Source organism: Peromyscus eremicus, chromosome 19 (assembly GCF_949786415.1).
Source record: "Peromyscus eremicus chromosome 19, PerEre_H2_v1, whole genome shotgun sequence".
Taxonomy (NCBI): domain Eukaryota; kingdom Metazoa; phylum Chordata; class Mammalia; order Rodentia; family Cricetidae; genus Peromyscus; species Peromyscus eremicus.
The window spans coordinates 50,903,288-50,921,887 of record NC_081435.1 but is presented as its reverse complement, the minus strand read 5'-3'; the positions used below and the strand labels follow the sequence as shown (position 1 = coordinate 50,921,887).

General features: G+C 41.7%; 1 protein-coding gene across 2 annotated transcripts in view; it reads left to right on the top strand.

Moving 5' to 3' along the window:
• Window positions 1–18,600, top strand: part of Piezo2 (piezo type mechanosensitive ion channel component 2) — a 368,019-nt gene that overhangs the window by 192,019 nt on the left and 157,400 nt on the right. For both annotated transcript variants that reach the window (XM_059246283.1, XM_059246284.1), the window contains exon 4: window positions 7,221–7,263. In XM_059246283.1, coding sequence (XP_059102266.1) covers window positions 7,221–7,263 — 43 coding nt within the window. The remainder of the gene's footprint in view (window positions 1–7,220; window positions 7,264–18,600) is intronic.

Genomic DNA, 18,600 nt, shown 5'->3' with positions numbered 1-18,600 from the left:
CAAGAGCTGAATCATTGTCATCTGCCCTGCCAGCATTCCTGAACCTGACTTCATTCATGACTTTGAGAGAACACTGGTACCCAAACAGAGGGTGTCAACTTCATCTTGTAATTGCCTCAAGACGTATGCAGCGGCAAACTAGCGAAGGGAGTATAAATGAGATCTGTGTCACTAATGACCTCTGCGAAGTTTCATATTGAGGCCTAAAAATAATAAGATGCTGTGTCATACAAGATCAACACCGAAAGTTTCCCGATGTCCATCATAGAGATTTCTCCACAAGGACTCTGAGTCCAACCTTCCTTTTGATAGACTGGACTAGCTCATGTTGCTCATGAGTTTTTGGGGTGCTATGACCTGCCTGCGTTCCTGAAAGCACATCTGCAAAGATAAACAGTCAGGAGAAGATGATAATTCACACTTTCTAGTGTTTTCACCTCTTAAGTTCTTTGCCCATCTGTTTTTATCTCATTAAATTTTTATCACAAGACATCTCATAGAGTTCACATGAGATCAAGCATGTTAGAGCCTCAGGCAGGCACCTTAGAATCCCAGGTCTGCTTGAGAACTCATACACCATATGGTAAGTGTGGTAAAAGCCTGAAGCCAGTTTTCTGAGCATGTGTAATACTTGAGAGACTTATCAAACTCCCATGCACCTGGCTTTGAAATGAGTGGAATTACAGTTACTGGAAATGTCTTCTGAAGTCAGCTTTCATTAGAAACAGGCAGAAGGCAAACATACAACAGATATCAGAAATGGATTTTTTTTAAGGTACCTTTTAGAATGTCCCATGGAGGCAGTACAGAAGCAGCCAAAGCGTGCTAAGTTTAAATGATAAAGATATGCTTAGGCATCTATATCATCTGAAGCATGACTTACTTTGCCTCATCTTGGTTCTCTATATATCATAGTTCCCTGGAAAGAGTAATCAGCATGTAGATTTTGTATAACAGTTTAAATGTGCAATCCACCAGAGGCTTTTTTCATTGTTCTGCATGAACAGTCTCAACTCCCTTCCTATCCTTTGCTGCAGTTACAGTATTATAGTGTAGTACATATTATCATAATCATCCTCCTCTGTTCCCTCTGAGAGTCTCCTCTCTAAGGCATAACAAGTCTGACCTCTCTCTCTACTGATGAGAAACTGGGACTTCCCTTCCTCTCCGGCTCTTCAGCCTCTGCTAGGTCTTCTCTGTCCCCTTTGATCAGTGAAGGTACCTACACATCACATCTGAAGGCCCACATTGCCCATTATCCCTGCTCACATTTCAGGGGTCCCACCAACTCCTTGCTTGTCCTGTCATCCTTCTATACCTCTGTCAAAATTGATCTTAAAAATAGAAATCTGTCCTTGTTTCCTCCCCCTAACTTTGCTTCTCTCTCAAAACCATTTTTTCAGATTATGTTCTCTATCATCCCACTGAAATTTACCTCGTTTCATTTTGGAACCCGAAGATGGAACCAGAGAGTCAGTTGCTCCATCAGTGGCTGATCTATGGGAGAGTCATTTCCTGGCCTCTTCCTAAACTTCTTGGAGTCACTAGCCTTCCCCGGAGACCCCAGAGACACAAACACCTCTCCCTAAACTTGGCCTCTCATTCCTGAAAACCTCCTCCCATCACATTCTTGTGCCTCCCTTTTAAAAACTGAGCTTCCTCTCTGGCCTGGCTTTCTCAATGTTGTGGATTTTCTCCAGTTTCTATTTTTAACCATCTTGTGATAAAAGAAATGTAAACATTCTTGCTGAAGTAGATGCATAAAGAATAGAAAGCCCCAAGTCATGGGAACGTCATGGGCTTGAATAGGTTGTGACAACATGTCAACTATAATTTTACTTATCACATAAAGACTGAAAGTCTCAGTTTTCCCATTGCTCTGTGTCAACATAAAACTATAAATTACATGCTAGCCACTGCACTTAAATTGTGTGTTTACACTCTTGTACTGGACGCTCATTTAGGTTGTTTCCATTGTTCATGTTGGGGAGTTGCCAGAAATTATCAGTCCACAACTGTTCCTATAACTTCTTTATTGGCCAGTCCATTATTTCTCAAAAGATGCAATCCCATGGGGGTCCCCCTGCCCATCAGCCCCCAGTCATACTCCCCTCTTATTGCCTAATTGTGTCTGGGTGTGTGATTGGATGTGAAAAGGCAGTGAGCAGAGAAGGTCAAGGGAAGAAAGGGCGATGATGACGAGATTGATGTGAAACATATGTGCCTGCCTCAAAACAAAACATCTATGGAAGAAGGTCATTAGCCCGTTCCTTACAGAACAGTCACTGCTTCTAAATTAGAGGAAGACATTGGGGAAAGGGAAGAAATATCTTTGTACATTCTTTAAGGGCACTGGGTTTGCTCAGTTTCTGTGGGAGACGTACAAAGAATACTAGAATTTGAGCTGCATGGTTCAGTGAAATCAATGTTCTGGTAGATATTCTATGGTTCTTGAAAATAGATGCATACTCCTCCCCCCTTGTGTGTGTGTGTGTGTGTGTGTGTGTGTGTGTGTGTGTATGTGTGTCTGTGTTTTCCATATGTGTATAACTACTTCAATGGAAAGCCTTTCAGACTGCCAGTTGAATTCTATTTTAAACCAGAAGTCAAAGATTATTTCTAATCCATTATTTAATGAGGGGATTTGTATCTCACTGTAGAATACTTTGAATGTTACTGTTGGTCAAATGAAAGAAAAATCTACTTTTCCCCTACAATTCTATGTTCTATTCATGGTTAAATCTTGGCTTTTTTTTAAACAACTAGGTTTAAAAATCTTTTCCTTTCAAGAGTTAAAAAAAAATGATGTAAATGAAGCCTCTGGCAGAGACTGTATGTGGATAATTTTTGATACTTGAGCTCTTTCTCACTAAGTTCTGTGCCAGGCGGCATGTCTGCCTGCTTGAAAGCTCCTATGGTATATGAAAATACTCCTGTTTTATAGGAATATGCTGGCAAAACCCATCACTTTGTGGATTATTGCCCCTTTTCTGCTAGTTATTTCAAAAAGAGCAGAGACGGGCCTAAGTTCAAATCATTTCAGTGTCTGAGACACACTTGGTATAAAACCTTTCAACTAGAAGAAATATATGCTTTCTTTGTCTGACACTGTTTTTTTTTCTATTACATCTTGAAACTATAAAGAAAACAGTTACGTTTTTCTGCAGTTTGAATGTGAAATTGGTTGAAAGCATGGCAGATGAGAAGAATCAGTGAGGAGACATAGTAACGAAGAGAGCTCCCATCTCAATGCAAAGATGGAGAATTTTGCTTTTCTGACAGTAACATTTATGAAAAAGTAAAAATGCATTGAAATCCTCTGAGCATTGTATCAGAGAGCAGGAGCCATGAGTGACTTGTCTGAGGAAAAAGAGACAAACAGAAACAGAGTGGTCATTAAAAGGCCCATGCCTCTCTTCAAATAAAGTTCTACAGCTTCAAATTGACACCACAGAAACAAAGAAAAGATGCTCACCCTGGTTCCATCCTTTCCATATTTGACCTTTTGCTGACATTTCTTTATATGCTTGAAACCTTGCTGTGCATTGTGAATATTTAACAAAATCAAGGAAACACACAGGAATGATAAGAGATAGCTGCAACTTACCCACTCCTGTGCGTCTGAGATTAATAATCAGATCCCAAGGGCAAACGGGGATGAAAGACTGAATCCCATACTATAGCCAGAGCAAGTGGGAGACAGTGATGGGAAGGGGAATGATGAGCAAGCTGTTGCTGTAACTGAATACCCCAGACTGGGTAAAGAAAGACCAGAAGCTTAACCAGCTCCTGCTGCTGAAGCCCAGTGGCATGGTGCAGCCTCTGTTGAGAGCCTTCCGCTGCATCATAGCATCGTGGAAATAGAATGAGGTGCCAGCTCAAGTCTCTCTTTCTCAATAGCCACCAATGCCATAGGGGGACCACACTCACATGGTCTTGTTAATTTTAATAACCTCCTTAAGACCCAACCAACCTCCAAGTACCATGAATAATATGAATTTAGGGTTACTTAGCAACAAGTGGATTCTGGGACAAGCACCTAACTTGTCAAAGAAGGTGATACCTGAATACAGTGCCTACCTAATGTTAGACAAAACAGAGTGAAGTTAGCGTTAATCTGACCTCAGTGTTCTCAACTGAGCATAGGATAGAATAATAGTAGTGACTTCGTTGAATGTTTAAGGGAATTTCCGTAGCTTATACATGTAGGCTAGTACCTTGTGTTTAATGATATAAGCTGTTTTGTTGTTAATTTGCAGGAAAACAATTACTGTGAAGAATGGTGAAGGCATTATAAAGAATTTCTAGCAATTTTTAAGAATGTTTCAAATCAGAACTTAACATATCAATTAAAAGTTCAATAAAATGACTCCTTTCAAAAAAAAAAAAACTCTGTTAGGAATTTCATCCCTTTCTGTATGCTAGGAGTTTTGTTCTGTTGCTTGCCTTCTCCTGGAAACTACGGCCTGTTTTAGACTCCTCTGTGGAGTACAGTGATCCTCCTCACCTACAGGGGTAGGGGTGGGGGGACACATGTTCTAAGACTCCCAGTGGATGCTAAAATGAGAATAGCACAAAGCCCTATGAATTATGTGTTTTCTCTTATATACACCCTTATGATAAAGTGTTGCTTCTACACGAGACTCAATAATGTTAATGACAATAACAGCTCATAAAATAGAATAATTATGGCAATCTACTGTAATGAAAGTCATTTAAAACTTGTGAGCCATTTACTTCTGGAATTTTCCATTTAATATTTTAGACCACAGATGACTGTGGGTTCCTGGTACTAGAGCATGGAAAACCACAGGTGAGGGACCCCTGTAAATCTCATTTGAAAAGTGTTCAATCGAGGAAGTTGGCCATGTGCTTTTGTTTTCTCTGCTGTTTTTGACATGAGGGGCTGCATTGGCAAAGGCGGATAATATCAGCTTACCGCCGTAGATCACGGCTAATGGCTTTAAAAGAATTCTTCAGCAACTGCATAATGAGCTGCCAAAAATATCCTCTGTGCCAAAGGATCTGGGTATGTCTGTTCCATTTATTGAGAATTTCTTGTTTTATCATGACTAAGTGCTCACCAAGGACATAAAAACTCAAACTTCTAATGTATTTGGGGCTTAAGGGCAGAAACCATATTTTAATGTACCCAGATGCATCTAGCATGTGCAGATGGTAAGCAAGTACCAGCAGCAAAAGTGGATGAGCTTATGATGTGAAAGACATCAAGATGCTGCCGAACTGACAGATGGCATTCTGCTGTCTCCATGGTACATGGGCCAGTGGTTTAACCACATTTATTTCAAAAAGTGTCGGACATCTTGAGCCAAAAATTATGATTTTTGTCTTGCTTGTTTGATTAAATTTACATTTTTCAGAAATCACTTAGGCCCTGTTTCTTAAGTGAAAGCTACATGTTCAAAATCATTTACATTTTAATTTTACCTTGACAATAAATGAAATCAGTTAGGGAAAAGGTTTGCTTAGAATTAAAAGAAAAAGAAAAAACTGAGAATACATTGAGAAGATCTGGAAAAATGATGGAAATGGAGAGAAATTAAGGTGTTTTGGTTTTCACCGGAAGCAGAAGTCAGGAAGAACAGCATCGAGCCCTCTCACTATCACCTGACTGCGCCCCACCCTTGCTCTGTTCCTGAGGACAGATTCACCCTCTGACAGGAATCATCATTCCCACCTTATAATGTGGTCCAGGTGGCGGCCAGCTCAAGCACCTGGCTTCTACCCACAGGCATGTGTTCACCGTTGTCTGAACTGGTAGGGCTTCTGGAGTAGATCATTCTCTTCAAAGAATTCTTGAGATAAGGATGCTCCGTTGTCTTGCACGACATTCACAGAAAGGAAAATCTTTATACGCAGGCCGCTTCTCTGGGCTGGGGGCCAAGAGAAATTCCTGACCTAGTTAGATTTCAGTCATACTCCCAAAGCAAATTGAAATTCAGCTGCATTCTAGTGACTTCATCCCAGAAAATACCTCTGAATTTGGTTTAAATCAGCATGCCATTCATCTCTGAAATTTAGTCTTTCAAACTATCTAAAACACTCCACTGTGACCAGTTAACGTAGACCTAGCCTCCTGGTGAAGCACTGTCTTATAGTCCCTCAAGACTAATTCGGCCTCTCTTAGATTAGTCCAGACAACCCCTGGGGTTCCTTGGTCCTGTGTAATCCCCTGTCCTCCAGGAAGCCCACCTGCCCCTGGACATCTCTGTGGCAATTTGGAGATAAAGCAAGTGGGGCAGAATTCTCAAGAAAGTGATGTCAGTATCAGCCTAGTTTCCTTGGACTTGTGAACATCTTCTTAGCTGGAGATTGCAGGTTGAACTCTCCACTTGTGCTTACAGAAGAAGGCACCAGTAAAAAAAACAGGAAGTGATCTATTGTGGTTATCAGTGGGTGCATACACAACTTCCAAACTGAGGGTCAGATGGGGGACTACTTGCCGGAGTGACGAAAATAAAAATGTAAAAATATTGTGAGTTATCACAAACCCTTAACTTCAGCACATGCACAATCTCCACCAGAATAGTATTTAATAAAAGCTGGCACTTTTGTGGGGTGTGTGGATCCCATCTGTGGTCCTCATGTGTGCACAGCAAATGCTTCAAGGATTTAGCCGTCTTCTCAGCCCTCCTTACATTATTTTTAGTGAGAATGGGGCTCACCTTTTTCTCAGCTGGACACACTGAGATTTCTGGAGTGTGGTAGCGTACCACCTTCAGTTTGATGTAATTCCAATTGTCTGATTTTACTTTTGTAACATTTGTGGCATCTAGAAAAACTCATCTCATGGAAGAAGAGTAAAATGGTGTGACTAGAAGCAGGAGAGGGTGTGGAGGGGAGAGTGGTCAAGTACAAAATTACAATTTGATGGAAGAGGTAAACTCTGTTGTTGTACTGTGCAATATTAAATTCAACTGAACAATAAGTTACTGTACTTTTCAAAATAACCATGAGTGAGGATTTCGAATGTTTGCATTACAAAGGGATGATGAATATTTGATTTGACGAATCTAATTATCTTTGTATCACTGTATTATTAATTAAGCATGAAATGAAAGGAAAAACAAAACTGTACAAAGGCCATCTGCAGACTGGATGTTGGAGTGATGACTCTGAGAAAAAATGTTGTTTCACAGAAAGCAACAGGGTAAAACTGAGTCCTTGAGTGTGCTGACTGTGGTCTCCTTACCTTGCAGGCTCAACATGGGAAAAGACCTTTCGGCAGATTGGCTTTGAAAGGTAAGCAGGGATGAGCACAGTCCCCCCCCCACCCGTTAGCCACCACTGTCCCATTTTATTTTAAGTGGTTTTCCCCTTGTGAATCGATAGCCTCGCCATCACTGCTTTGACCTTGTGACCTTGGGCATGATGTCATTTTATGTCTCTGAGCCTCACTTTCTTTCTAAAATTAGAGCTTTGTTTTATAAAACCCTTGCCTCGTAATCTTAACACCTAAAAGATGGAGGCAGGAAAATTGGTAGTTCAAGGCCTGCCTCAGCTATATGGGGAGTTTGAGGCTGGTCTGGATTACATGAGATCTTGTCTAAAAAAAAAAAAAAGAAAGAAAGAAAGAAAGAAAGAAAGAAAGAAAGAAAGAAAGAAAAGAAAAGAAAACCATAAAATACAAATAAGATAATAATCTCCACCTCTATGCAGAGGAGAAATACAGAAGAAATTGAGCATTGATGTGAGAATGCTTCTTGGACCAGAAAATAGTCTGAAAGATGAGATCTATAATTACAGAACTCTTTGATAGAGTTGACCTTCTTTTGCCTTCATCACCTTATTTTAGATCCTGTCACTCATTCCTAAGCATCTCCATACTGGCATTTCCCCCAAAGAAAAGGAGATGACTCCCAGTAGCATCAGGAAGGTGGTAGCCATGTCTGGTCAGTGCTGGTCTTTTTGAGCTACCTGCACTTGGAACTGAAGGGGGCAGACACAGCAAATGGCTTTCTCCCAGAGGCATGTGACACCCCATGTAGAACCTTCAATATGGACGTAGCTATTGAACCAGAGAGAAGTAATTCTAATTTTATTTTGTTTCAAAAGAATATTTTTACTAGGTTATTTTATTTAAAATTTGATTTATCAAGCCAAGAGAGTACTTGAAACATACAAAGGAAATAAGAGTATGCTTAAAAATATTTTTTTTTTCAGTAGTGATAGAAGACAATCTTCATCAGGCTCACCATGACAGCATCAATTTTACTATGTTCCTAAGCAGATACAAAGCTTTGTTTATTTCCCTATACTCAAGTCTCCTCTCCCAGAACCATCAAAGTTCGGTTTTCTGTAACTTCTCATAGATAGTTCCTCAGGATATTAGGGAGGAGAGTCTAAGGATATTGGGGTGGGAGATGGCCAACCCCACAAAGAATAAGGAAGGCTGCAGTGTTGAGTATCTACATGAATCTTCCTTTCAATCCTTCTTTCATGTTATAAAAACTTTGAAGCACACGTAAAGGGGGAGGGGAATAGCAACGTAGACATCCTATCTCCACCTCTCAGCTTCAGTTAGACTTAGCCATGTTTTCTAGTCTCTCTCTCTCTCTCTCTCTCTCTCTCTCTCTCTCTCTCTCTCTCTCTCTCTCTCTCACACACACACACACACACACACACACAGAGATATATTAAAGGAAGTCTGAAGCAATGTGCTGTTTCTTTTGTGTAGGTCAACAATTGTAAAGGACATTTTCCTCCAGAACTGTAATGTTGTTACTATGCCTAAGGCTGCAAACAGTAGTGAGTCTTGGGATGACTGAAGGCCCAGTCGATATTTCAATTTCCCGATCCCATCAAAAATGTCACTTTTCTTGGTTTGAATAGCTTCTTTATTTAGATCAGTATCCCACAACTCTTCCTGGCTTCTTTTCTTCATCATCAACCTTTGGAGAAGCTGGATTTGTTAGTTGTCTTAAAGAGTGCAAAATGTTAAGTATTCTGGATCTTTCTGCAAGGTGGCCTAACTTCGTATTCTACTCACTATGTCCTATAAATTTAAGCAATTTCATTTTTAGCATTTGGGAACTATTCCACATCATCTTCCTGTCCTTCTGACAGACCCATTGAGCTTTATGTTCTCTGTCACAGTGAGCTGTCTCATGTCGGCCCATGGCATGGTCATCTTTCCCTCTAAAGAGGCTATCTCCCCTGAGGAATGGTGTTTTGAAACTACATCTAAACTCTATAGATGTGCCACAATTCATAACATTACTTCTGGGTCCTGCCAGTAGCTGGAGCTAGGAAACATACTTTCTAAGAAAAATAAATGCTGATTTTAGAATATTTCAGTCAGTGGCATTACTCCCATCAGCCATGTGCATCAGTTCCCTAGCATCAGAGTATGCTGTCACTCTTGAGATTTTTTTTTCCAATCTGGTAAGAAATGGTATTGCTGTATCCTCTGATAGCACTCACCTTGGACCAGTTTTCCATAAAGACCAAGTTGAGTCTTCAGTGTCACTCAAGAAAAACACTTTGGCCGGGCGGTGGTGGCACACGCCTTTAATCCCAGCACTCGGGAGGCAGAGCCAGGCGGATCTCTGTGAGTTCGAGGCCAGCCTGGGCTACCGAGTGAGTTCCAGGAGAGGCGCAAAGCTACACAGAGAAACCCTGTCTCGAAAAACCAAAAAAAAAAAGAAAAACACTTTGTGGGAGAGCTTCCCCTAAGATGCTTCCACATGATTTCACAACTGAAAATAAGCTTGATTCCTGGTCTACAGGACACCAACTCTTACTTGAGTAATGGATGATTCAGTGACAAGAGATGCCATGTACCAAACGCTTGCTGAATCATTTCTAGTTCGTAGGTGAGGATTTGGCAAAGTTCTACTGTAAAGGGACAGATGAAACACCTCTGTTTTTTGTTTTGCATTCCAAGACAAAGATTCTTGTTGCAACTTCTCAGTGTTGCTGTTGAACTAGACTTCAGCTAGAGATAGTGGGTTTGGCTATATTCCAAGAAAACTTTATTTACTAAAACAGGCAACCTGCAGATTTGGATGACAGTCATCACTTCTGGACTCCCACTATGGACTATGGTCTCACAGATAACAAAGATTCAAACAAACTATGCAGGTTACTCCATCCAGGCAGAGCCCTCTTGTTAACCTGTGTTAATCCCTGGAGTTCTTGGTTCCCAACACTAGGGTGTCAAATGTTGTATCGCATAGAATTTTTTGATTTTAGGTCTCTTTTTTTCTGCTTTATTTTTCCCATTCCTGTGTTTCTGGAGATGTAGCCTCATGCTGCAGGTCTTACTGACTATTCTCATTTTATTACTATGTTGAATAAAAGCAGATGGTGTAATATCTATACTCCAATGCCTCCCTAAATCTACATGCTTCCAAAGAAAAATACTATTAGGACACCCAGCAAGTGCCATGTTTATTTTTGAATTGTTATCTCAGTCATTTTTTTTTAGTGCATATATTGCAGATCTACTGAGAGTATTTTTGTGATTATTCAGGTTTTCAGATGTTGTCATAAAATGCTGCTACATTTTCTCATTTAAGGGAAGGGAATATTCTGTATATTACATCACATCTTAAAACAGAATGGCTGTAAGTCTCTGGAGGGATTGTGCTTGTGTCAATGTGAAGCTGGCCAGCAGGGCTGATAAATATGGCTGTGCTCTTGTCTCTCCTCAAAGTTAACCTGATGTTTGCCTTAATGAAAACTCAGATTTCACCTTAAAGAAAGCCTCCAATTCTTTGGAGGAGTGGTCAGGGTGTTGGCCTTTTCATGACTGAGTCCTTTTGTGAAGTTTATTCGTCAACCTGTTGATCAACAGATTATTTTTAAATGAGCTTACCTAGAAGGAAGAAGTCTTTTTGTCAGATGAAGCCTCAAAGCTTCTCCAAGAAGGAGGTACAGACTTGGTGTGCTGAAAGGAAGGCCTTGGGACCTCTCTGTCTGCCTTCCACATGCAGTTCTTAGTGGGACCATCTTGTGAGATACATCCAGATGTTGCCTTTCTAAATACCCTGTGACTATACTCAGGATATTAGAATAGCAGAATAAATGTATATCAGGACAGGAAAGTGACATTTTTGATGGGATCAGGAAATTGAAATATCGATTGGGCTGTCAGTGATCTGAAGACTCACTACTGTTTACAGCCTTAGGCATGGTAACAATGTTATAGTTCTGGAAGAAAATGTCCTTTGCTTTTTCAAAGCTGAATGTTGACCTATACAGAAGAAACAGAACAGTGCTTGAGACTTTCTTTAATATATTTGAGAGAGAGGGAAGGAGGGAGGGAGGGAGGGAGGGAGGGAGGGAGGGAGAGACAGAGAGAGAGAGAGAGAGAGAGAGAGAGAGAGAGAGAGAGAGAGAGAGAGAGAGAGAGAGATCAGGACTTCATTACAGAAGTGTGCTATGCACTAAAAGGAGATTCCAGAATGTGAGTTCCTTTGTTTTTTTTTGAACCCTCCAACATATTACAATATTAGTATTCACCCAACAAGAGTCAACTCCATTTGTTAACATAGAAGAGGCATGCTTAACCTATCTAGATTTCAATCAGAAACCTCGCTTTCTGTACAGATTTTCAGAGTTTATGATTGTAAATATCCGTCTGCCGGCCTCTTCACAGTTAGGCCGGACAGGCTGACAGTGTAAAGTCGCTGGCGCTCTTCCTGTTCTGAGTCAGAGTTCTGAACTAGGATGGCCCAGATTCTCAGTGGCTTAACACAGCAAAGGTTAGGTTCTCATTTGGACACAATGTGATGAAGACCCTGGAACTCTGCGCGCCAGTGTGTGTCTGTGTCAAGTGTCAATGGTAGCACGTGTTGCTTCAGTAAGGTCCAACGTGCTTGGAGAACCGTGGACTGGATTTTAAATGCTTCCACCTGCATTTGCCACTGAGCCTCATATGGCATAGGTAGCATTTGGGATAAAGGCAGAAAGGTGATAGAGTGCTAGCCAAAGGCACAACAATAGGATCAGAATGGGGGCTAGACATGGTTTCTCCTTCCAGAGTGAGCTATAGGTTTCATCTGAGAAAAAAATTCATCAGGTAATTAGCCTGGAGCCCAGCAGCCTGCCCACAGAATGACAGGTTCCTGCTTTCAGGTCAAGCTGGCTGCTGCCTGTTTAAAAATAACAGGCTTTTACTGATCTCTTGCCCATTTTCACTTCCAAAGCCAAGACTTTATTCTTGGTAAATGTGTGTTATCGCTTCTAGACTCAGATGACATCACTGTTAGCACAATTGTATGTGTTTTATTCTATGCTTTTTTATGGTTACGGAATGCAACACCTTGTCACTCCAAAGAACATCTTAAAATGTAAAATAAAACACCAAAAATAGCCTGTTCTACGGAACACACATTCTCCTAGAATTGTTCACAATGTAAGGAGACATGATTCAGAGGCTCGGCTCTGTCTCTGGGGAGACTACAGCTTCCTGCCGCCTTCTGTGTGCTGTTAGGTTTGCTGCACCTACTATAGAGAAACATCCACCCATCGGGCCCATCTTAATCAGCACCGACTGCTTGCTAGGCCTTTCCTGACCTTTATGCCCAGACTTCCCCATGACAACTGTCAAGTTCTCCTGTTATGAGATGTAATTCACTGTCTGGAAACTCATTTCTATGTGTCTCCTCTTTTATATAGGAAAGTCCTTAATCATCTAAGATAGACTGATCTTCATTTCTCAGTACCCACATGGGCTAGTTAATCAGATGGCTATAGAATGAATGAAGGGCTTCCTGACAGGGCTGGACAGGGTGTTCAGCTACAATGTTTAGAGAGGAGGCTTCAATAGGACCAGAAGGGATTTGCATTTTCTCATCATTATCACACAGCACCTTGCCGGATGATGAGGCCACCTGTGGCTGGGGCAGGCCACATCTGTTGTGCAGAGAAGACGGTGTGGCTTTATTCTTTGTGTCTCTGTGCAAAATCCCTTCATTTCCCTGACCTTGCATCAACCTTGCTCTGTTTCTAAGTTTCTTTCCTGTAGCTACCAAGTCATTACAATAAGAGGGGATTCCTACCTGCTTTGTTGGTGGAACACCTTGTATTCCATCTGCCTTGATGAGCCAGCTAACTGATGAGAGATACAGGAAATAAATCAGTTTCTTATGCTACTGCAGCCCAGTCCAGGAAGGCCATGCTGTTCCTTTTACCTTACAGTGTGGTTCAGATCTAGTTTGAGTATTTCCAAAAGGTCCATGTGTTGGAGGCTTGGGTCTCCAGGTTGGCTATATTAGTAGGTGGTAATAGGTGCTACCTTCAAGAAGGACTGAGGTACTTCTGGTGACAGCAGATTATAATACAGTCAGAGTCTAGCCCTATGTGCCCCTCTAGCTTTCTGAAGGGCTTTTTCTATGTAGCCCTTCAGCCTACACATATCCCTGTCATCTCCATCAGCCATGATGTTGTCTTCTACCACTAGGGGACAAGCCAGCAGGGCCAATCAGGTTTGGACTTTGGAGCTCTAAAACTTAACATGCTTTCTCTTTATAAGGTAGCTTGTCCCTTGTGTCTTCTTAGGGTTGTAGAAAGCTGACTGATGCTCTCATTCTCTGCCATTTTCCCAGCCCTATCTTATGATTCTCTCTAAGACACTCCAGTCATTCATGTCCATCCACTTCCTGTCAGAACTCTCTTAAATGTTTCTCTCCTGTTTCCAACACTGCCTGTCTGCCTCTAGGATCCAACAATATTTGATGTTTATAGTGATGTGTGTACCATATAGTCCCTCTTTGCCTTTGGGTCTTAGCATTATCCCAAGCTTCCTGGGAAAAATCCCCCTTGTCACCTGGCAGCCCTTTGTTCTAGCCACGGGATAGGGAAATAAAGTCCATCAAATAGATGCTTGATAAACAAGTAACATTTTAAACAATTATTAGTGTCATTGACACAGACCCTGGCTTTCGTGGAATTTGCCCTTCTCAATACATTTTAGTTACTATCGGCTTTGCCTTTGGAGAAGGAGTAAGTCCTTTGAGAATTTAAGGCCAAATTTAAAAGATTTTATCCTCCAACTTTACAACTTAGTAACTGGGTGATGGAATTTCACATCATTTCCTCAGCTGATGTTATGCACAGTATTTAGAAATAATGAAAATGCAGACCCTAAGGATGGCTTCATGGCATGTTCTTCCATACAGATGCTTAGACCCGAGAACTGAGAGATATCCACTGAGAAAAATAAAGATTTGTACTTTCAAAGTGACTTATTTTCTGAAATTTCAAACTGGGGTCCTCAGTCTGTGCACTATAATGTATAAAATGAAACATTCGTCTACATCAAGGTGGGTATTTCTTTGTCTTGCCTCTCTGAGGAGCCTCCAGAAAGGAAAAACATGAACCTCAAATCTCCTCATTGCTTTAATCATGTCTACAAAATCAGGAGGGGTGGCCTCAACTAGAACTTAGACGTATAGTTTATAAGCCAACAATAATTTTCACACAGAGGTCTGCAGTACAGCCCTTTTTGTTAAATAATTCATCCTGTCAGCTGCCTTTCAATAAGAATGAAAATCTCTGTTGTAATGAAAGCACTTGTTGGAGTAACTGTCTTAACCTAATGCTGGGGATGCTGTGAATGTGTTGCTCTAATTGATTGATAAATAAAACGCTGATTGGCCAGTAGCCAGGCAGGAAGTATAGGATAGGCGGGACAAGGAGAGAAGAGAATGCTGGGAGGTAGAAGGCTGAATCAGGAGACGCCAGCCTGCCATCCAGGGAGCAACATGTAAAGGCAACAGGTAAAGCCACAGATCATGTGGCGACATATAGATTAAAGAAATGAGTTAATTTAAGATATAAGAACTAGACACCAAGAAGCCTGCCACGGCCATACAGTTTATAAGTAATATAAGAATCTATGTGTTTAATTGGGTCTGAGCAGCTGCGGGAGCCAGGTGGACACATGAATACTCCAGCTACAACCTAACTTCATGATGTTTTTATTTGTGAGTTCATTACAATAAATGTTGCCCTTCTGGAAGTAGGGCCTCTAAATTCTTTCACACAGTGAGTATATAAACATTCCTGAAAAGTTTAGTAACCTATTTTAAAATGAGAAAAGTTGTCAAAGTAAGGGGCTAGAGTAGGGGGCTAGGCTAATGGTTCGGTGGGTTAGAGGACTTCTTTGCAAGTGTGGGGACCTATAAAAGGCCCCAGCAGGCAGGTACAGCATGGTGGGTGGGTGGGGATGAGGTGAGGCAAGAGAATCTTGAGAGCTCAACCATCCAGCATCCTAACTGAAGCATTGAGCTTGGGATTTAGTGGGAGACTCTGTTCAGGAAATGAGGGGAGAGAGAGAGAGAGAGAGAGAGAGAGAGAGAGAGAGAGAGAGAGAGAGAGAGAGAGAATGAGAATATTCTGCTCTGTTTTGTGTATATGTTTCCATCTCTGAGTGTGTGTGGAGGGGTGTGATATGGGTGTATTTGTGTGTTTAATGTGTGTGAATGTGGGTATGATGTGTGTGTGGTGTGAGTGTGGTGTGTGTATGTTGAATGTGTGTGAATGTGTGTTATGTGAGTGTGTGTGTGTGTGTGTGTGTGTGTGTATAAAATCAATGCAGGTGATTTACACTTTTCAACTGTTGAGTTTTACCTAGAGCTTTAGTTTCCAGCTGTTGAAATAATCAACTTGACCTTCACTCATCCCAGCAGTGGTATCACTTAATAGGCATCTGGGAAAATGATCTGTGTTTCTTTAGAGAAAAAAATGTAATCCTTAATTAAAACTTTTCTTTCAAACCATGACTGAAAGAAAGCATTTCCTAGTTTGTAAGCTCTATCTTTATCAGATTGGGTCATTGTAGCTCAGGATCCTGGAGGCAATAAATGGCAGTGGTCAGAACTAAAGCAGGGTTCTGGGTGTTTACATTGGCACCATGATCTGGCCTGAAGATACCCCCGTGGTGGTTTAGGTTTCACTAGGAGTGTGAACAGACAAGCTGTAGAACATATCCCTGAGGGAGTTCAAGTCTGGGTGTTAGCAGCGTGCTGGAAAACATGAGATGGTAAGCCATGCTGTGTGATGCAGGCTAGAACTGAGGCGTGGGATCTATGAAAGGCAGTGCTGGAGAGAGCTGTGTTGATAGGTGCGTATCTACAAGCTCAGAGTTTGTGTTTGTATTGATCTGCATTCTGTGCATATTCTGAAATCAGAGCCTTCATAGCTTTCACTAACATGAACAAGTTTTTCTTTGCCTCCATCATTGACACACCTTGGCTGGGGACAAAGACATTTTGCTCAGAAAAATGGCAGCTTCTAGGAAGCAGATTTAATAGGAACTATCAGTTTTCCCCAAGGATCATGGGAAATGCTCCACCCCTCAGACACATACTCACACTTTCATATAAACCTCCCTAAATGCACACAGACTACCTAACCAACAGTTACATCATCAGACCTGTGGCCGTGTGGCTTCCTGCCATAGGTAGTGGGTAGAGGAGACAGAAAGACCTTCCATGACTACTAAATACTTCCTGTCTTCTCTGCTATCAGCCGCAGCTCCTGCTCTCTCAGTGGTTAAAAGACCCAAGGAAACCTCACCAGGCAGGAGTCCCAGAGTGTGGGGTTGGCATACCTCCTACTCACCATGGCTGTCACTCCTCTTCTATGCTGCTTCTCATCCTTGGGAAGGAACACTCTCCTGTGTCTGAAGGACTCCAGCTCATGGGCCCTTCTTTCTACACACCTGTTCTTATTATTACCACATGGGACCAGGCCCTTCTTCCCTGGAAACATCATGTAGCCTTTCCTTGCTCAAGAGGGAATGTTCCTCATCCCATTCCTTTTAGAGAGGAAAACTGAAATGCCGCTGTAATTGGGTCATTTACTTGCCTGTGGAATTAATTCCAAGTCTCCATTTGCAGAGTTAGCCTGGCTCCAGGGACAGACCGATTTGGGCAGTGAGGCAATGAAGGCAGGACAGAAACAGACAGAAAGCAGGGATCCCATGATTTTTGTTTGGCCCCTGCCACCCAGCTCAGCCGGTTTATTGTAGAGAGTGAACAGAGAGGCAGGATTGTTGCACACAGCTGAAACACAGAGGCAGGGTTATTGCTTACCCACCAGTAAACAAAGGGCTTACGGTGTCCAGATGGACATGGGGACGGATTGAGCTAATCTGAGTAGGCACGCAGTCTCTGTAGGGGAGCTGTCCTCGGGCTATAGACATCCAGGAGGGAGAAAGCTATGGTAACATTTCTGCATATACAGTCAACATCCATATATGGACCAGAAGGGAAGGCTTTGCCATTTCCCCCCTGAGCTTCACTTCTGAGGAGAAGGCTTTTTTATCTTTCCATCCTTCTGGGACTCTGGGGTCCTTGACATGGTTCACTTGTGTCAACATACACATTCACTTGGGACTCCATTCACTTAGGGCTTCCTCTGCTTTCTCCAGCTAGTCTAATTTTAATTCAAGGCCTTCTGTCCCGTTTCTCCAGTAAATTCCCCTCCCTTTAGCACTTCCTGCTCTTACTCTATCCCTTTTTGTCCCAGTTTCTGCCTACAGCACACAGCCTTCATGCCATATTGTAGCATAATCCTTGTATCAGCTCATCCTTGAAGCCTTTCAGAGACAACTCTGTTGTGTGTGTGTGTGTGTGTGTGTGTGTGTGTGTGTGTGTGTATCTATATGATTTTTATCAAAACTGATTTTACTTTATACATACTTCTTTTAAATAAAGTTGTTGCCTCCTCCATAAGTGCTTTGTGAAAAATCATAATACAAAGGACATATAAAACAACCTATAAACTAGACTTCTATGGAAATTTTTTTTAGTAATCAGAAGTATGTGTAGAGTTTGGATAAATCTCAGGAAGCATCATCTATACCAGTTATAATCTTTAAAGATGGAAGATTTGAGCTGGGTGGTGGTGATACACACCTTCAATTCCATCACTTGGGAGACAGGGTCAGGTGGATCCCTGTGAGTTTGAGGCCAGCCTGGTCTACAAAGCGAGATCCATGACAGCCAGGGCTGTTACACAGAGAAATTCTGTCTCAAAAACAAAACAAAACAACAACAAAAAAAGAAGATAGAGGGTTTCACTGACTGAACATTTGGTTAAGGAATTATGCTGGTCTAGCAAAGTATGGGTAATAAATTCTTTTCCAAGGTCTATGACTACACTTTCCCCCAAAAAACAGGCTAGGTTTCCAGTACCAGGCATAATTTCCCTCCTGTTTACTGAGCTTTAAATCCAGTTAGATAGCTATTGGTTGCTATCAACATGTGAGTACCACTGTTACACCTTTATGCATATCTTGCCATGATGGTACTTGCCATGGTTTGTGGATGTCGCTGCTGAGTAGGACTGTTTACTTGCTTCCCTCTCTAGGCATTCTGCATAGTAGTTTCTGGAACCCGGAAGCTAGATCACAGGAAAGAGACTTTCAGATCAGATCCAGCTCAGATCATCCAAGTCCTGTGTCCTATGTGTGTGGTGCCTTTGGCAATAAGAACCTACCCTTAATTCTTGAGAGGCAACCAAGAGCTTTATCTATAATCTATATCGTTTTGGCAGTCACTTGAACTGCCTGACCAGTCATTTAAAAGGAGGTTTCCTGTGTGCCTTCTTCTGTTTTTTGTTTGT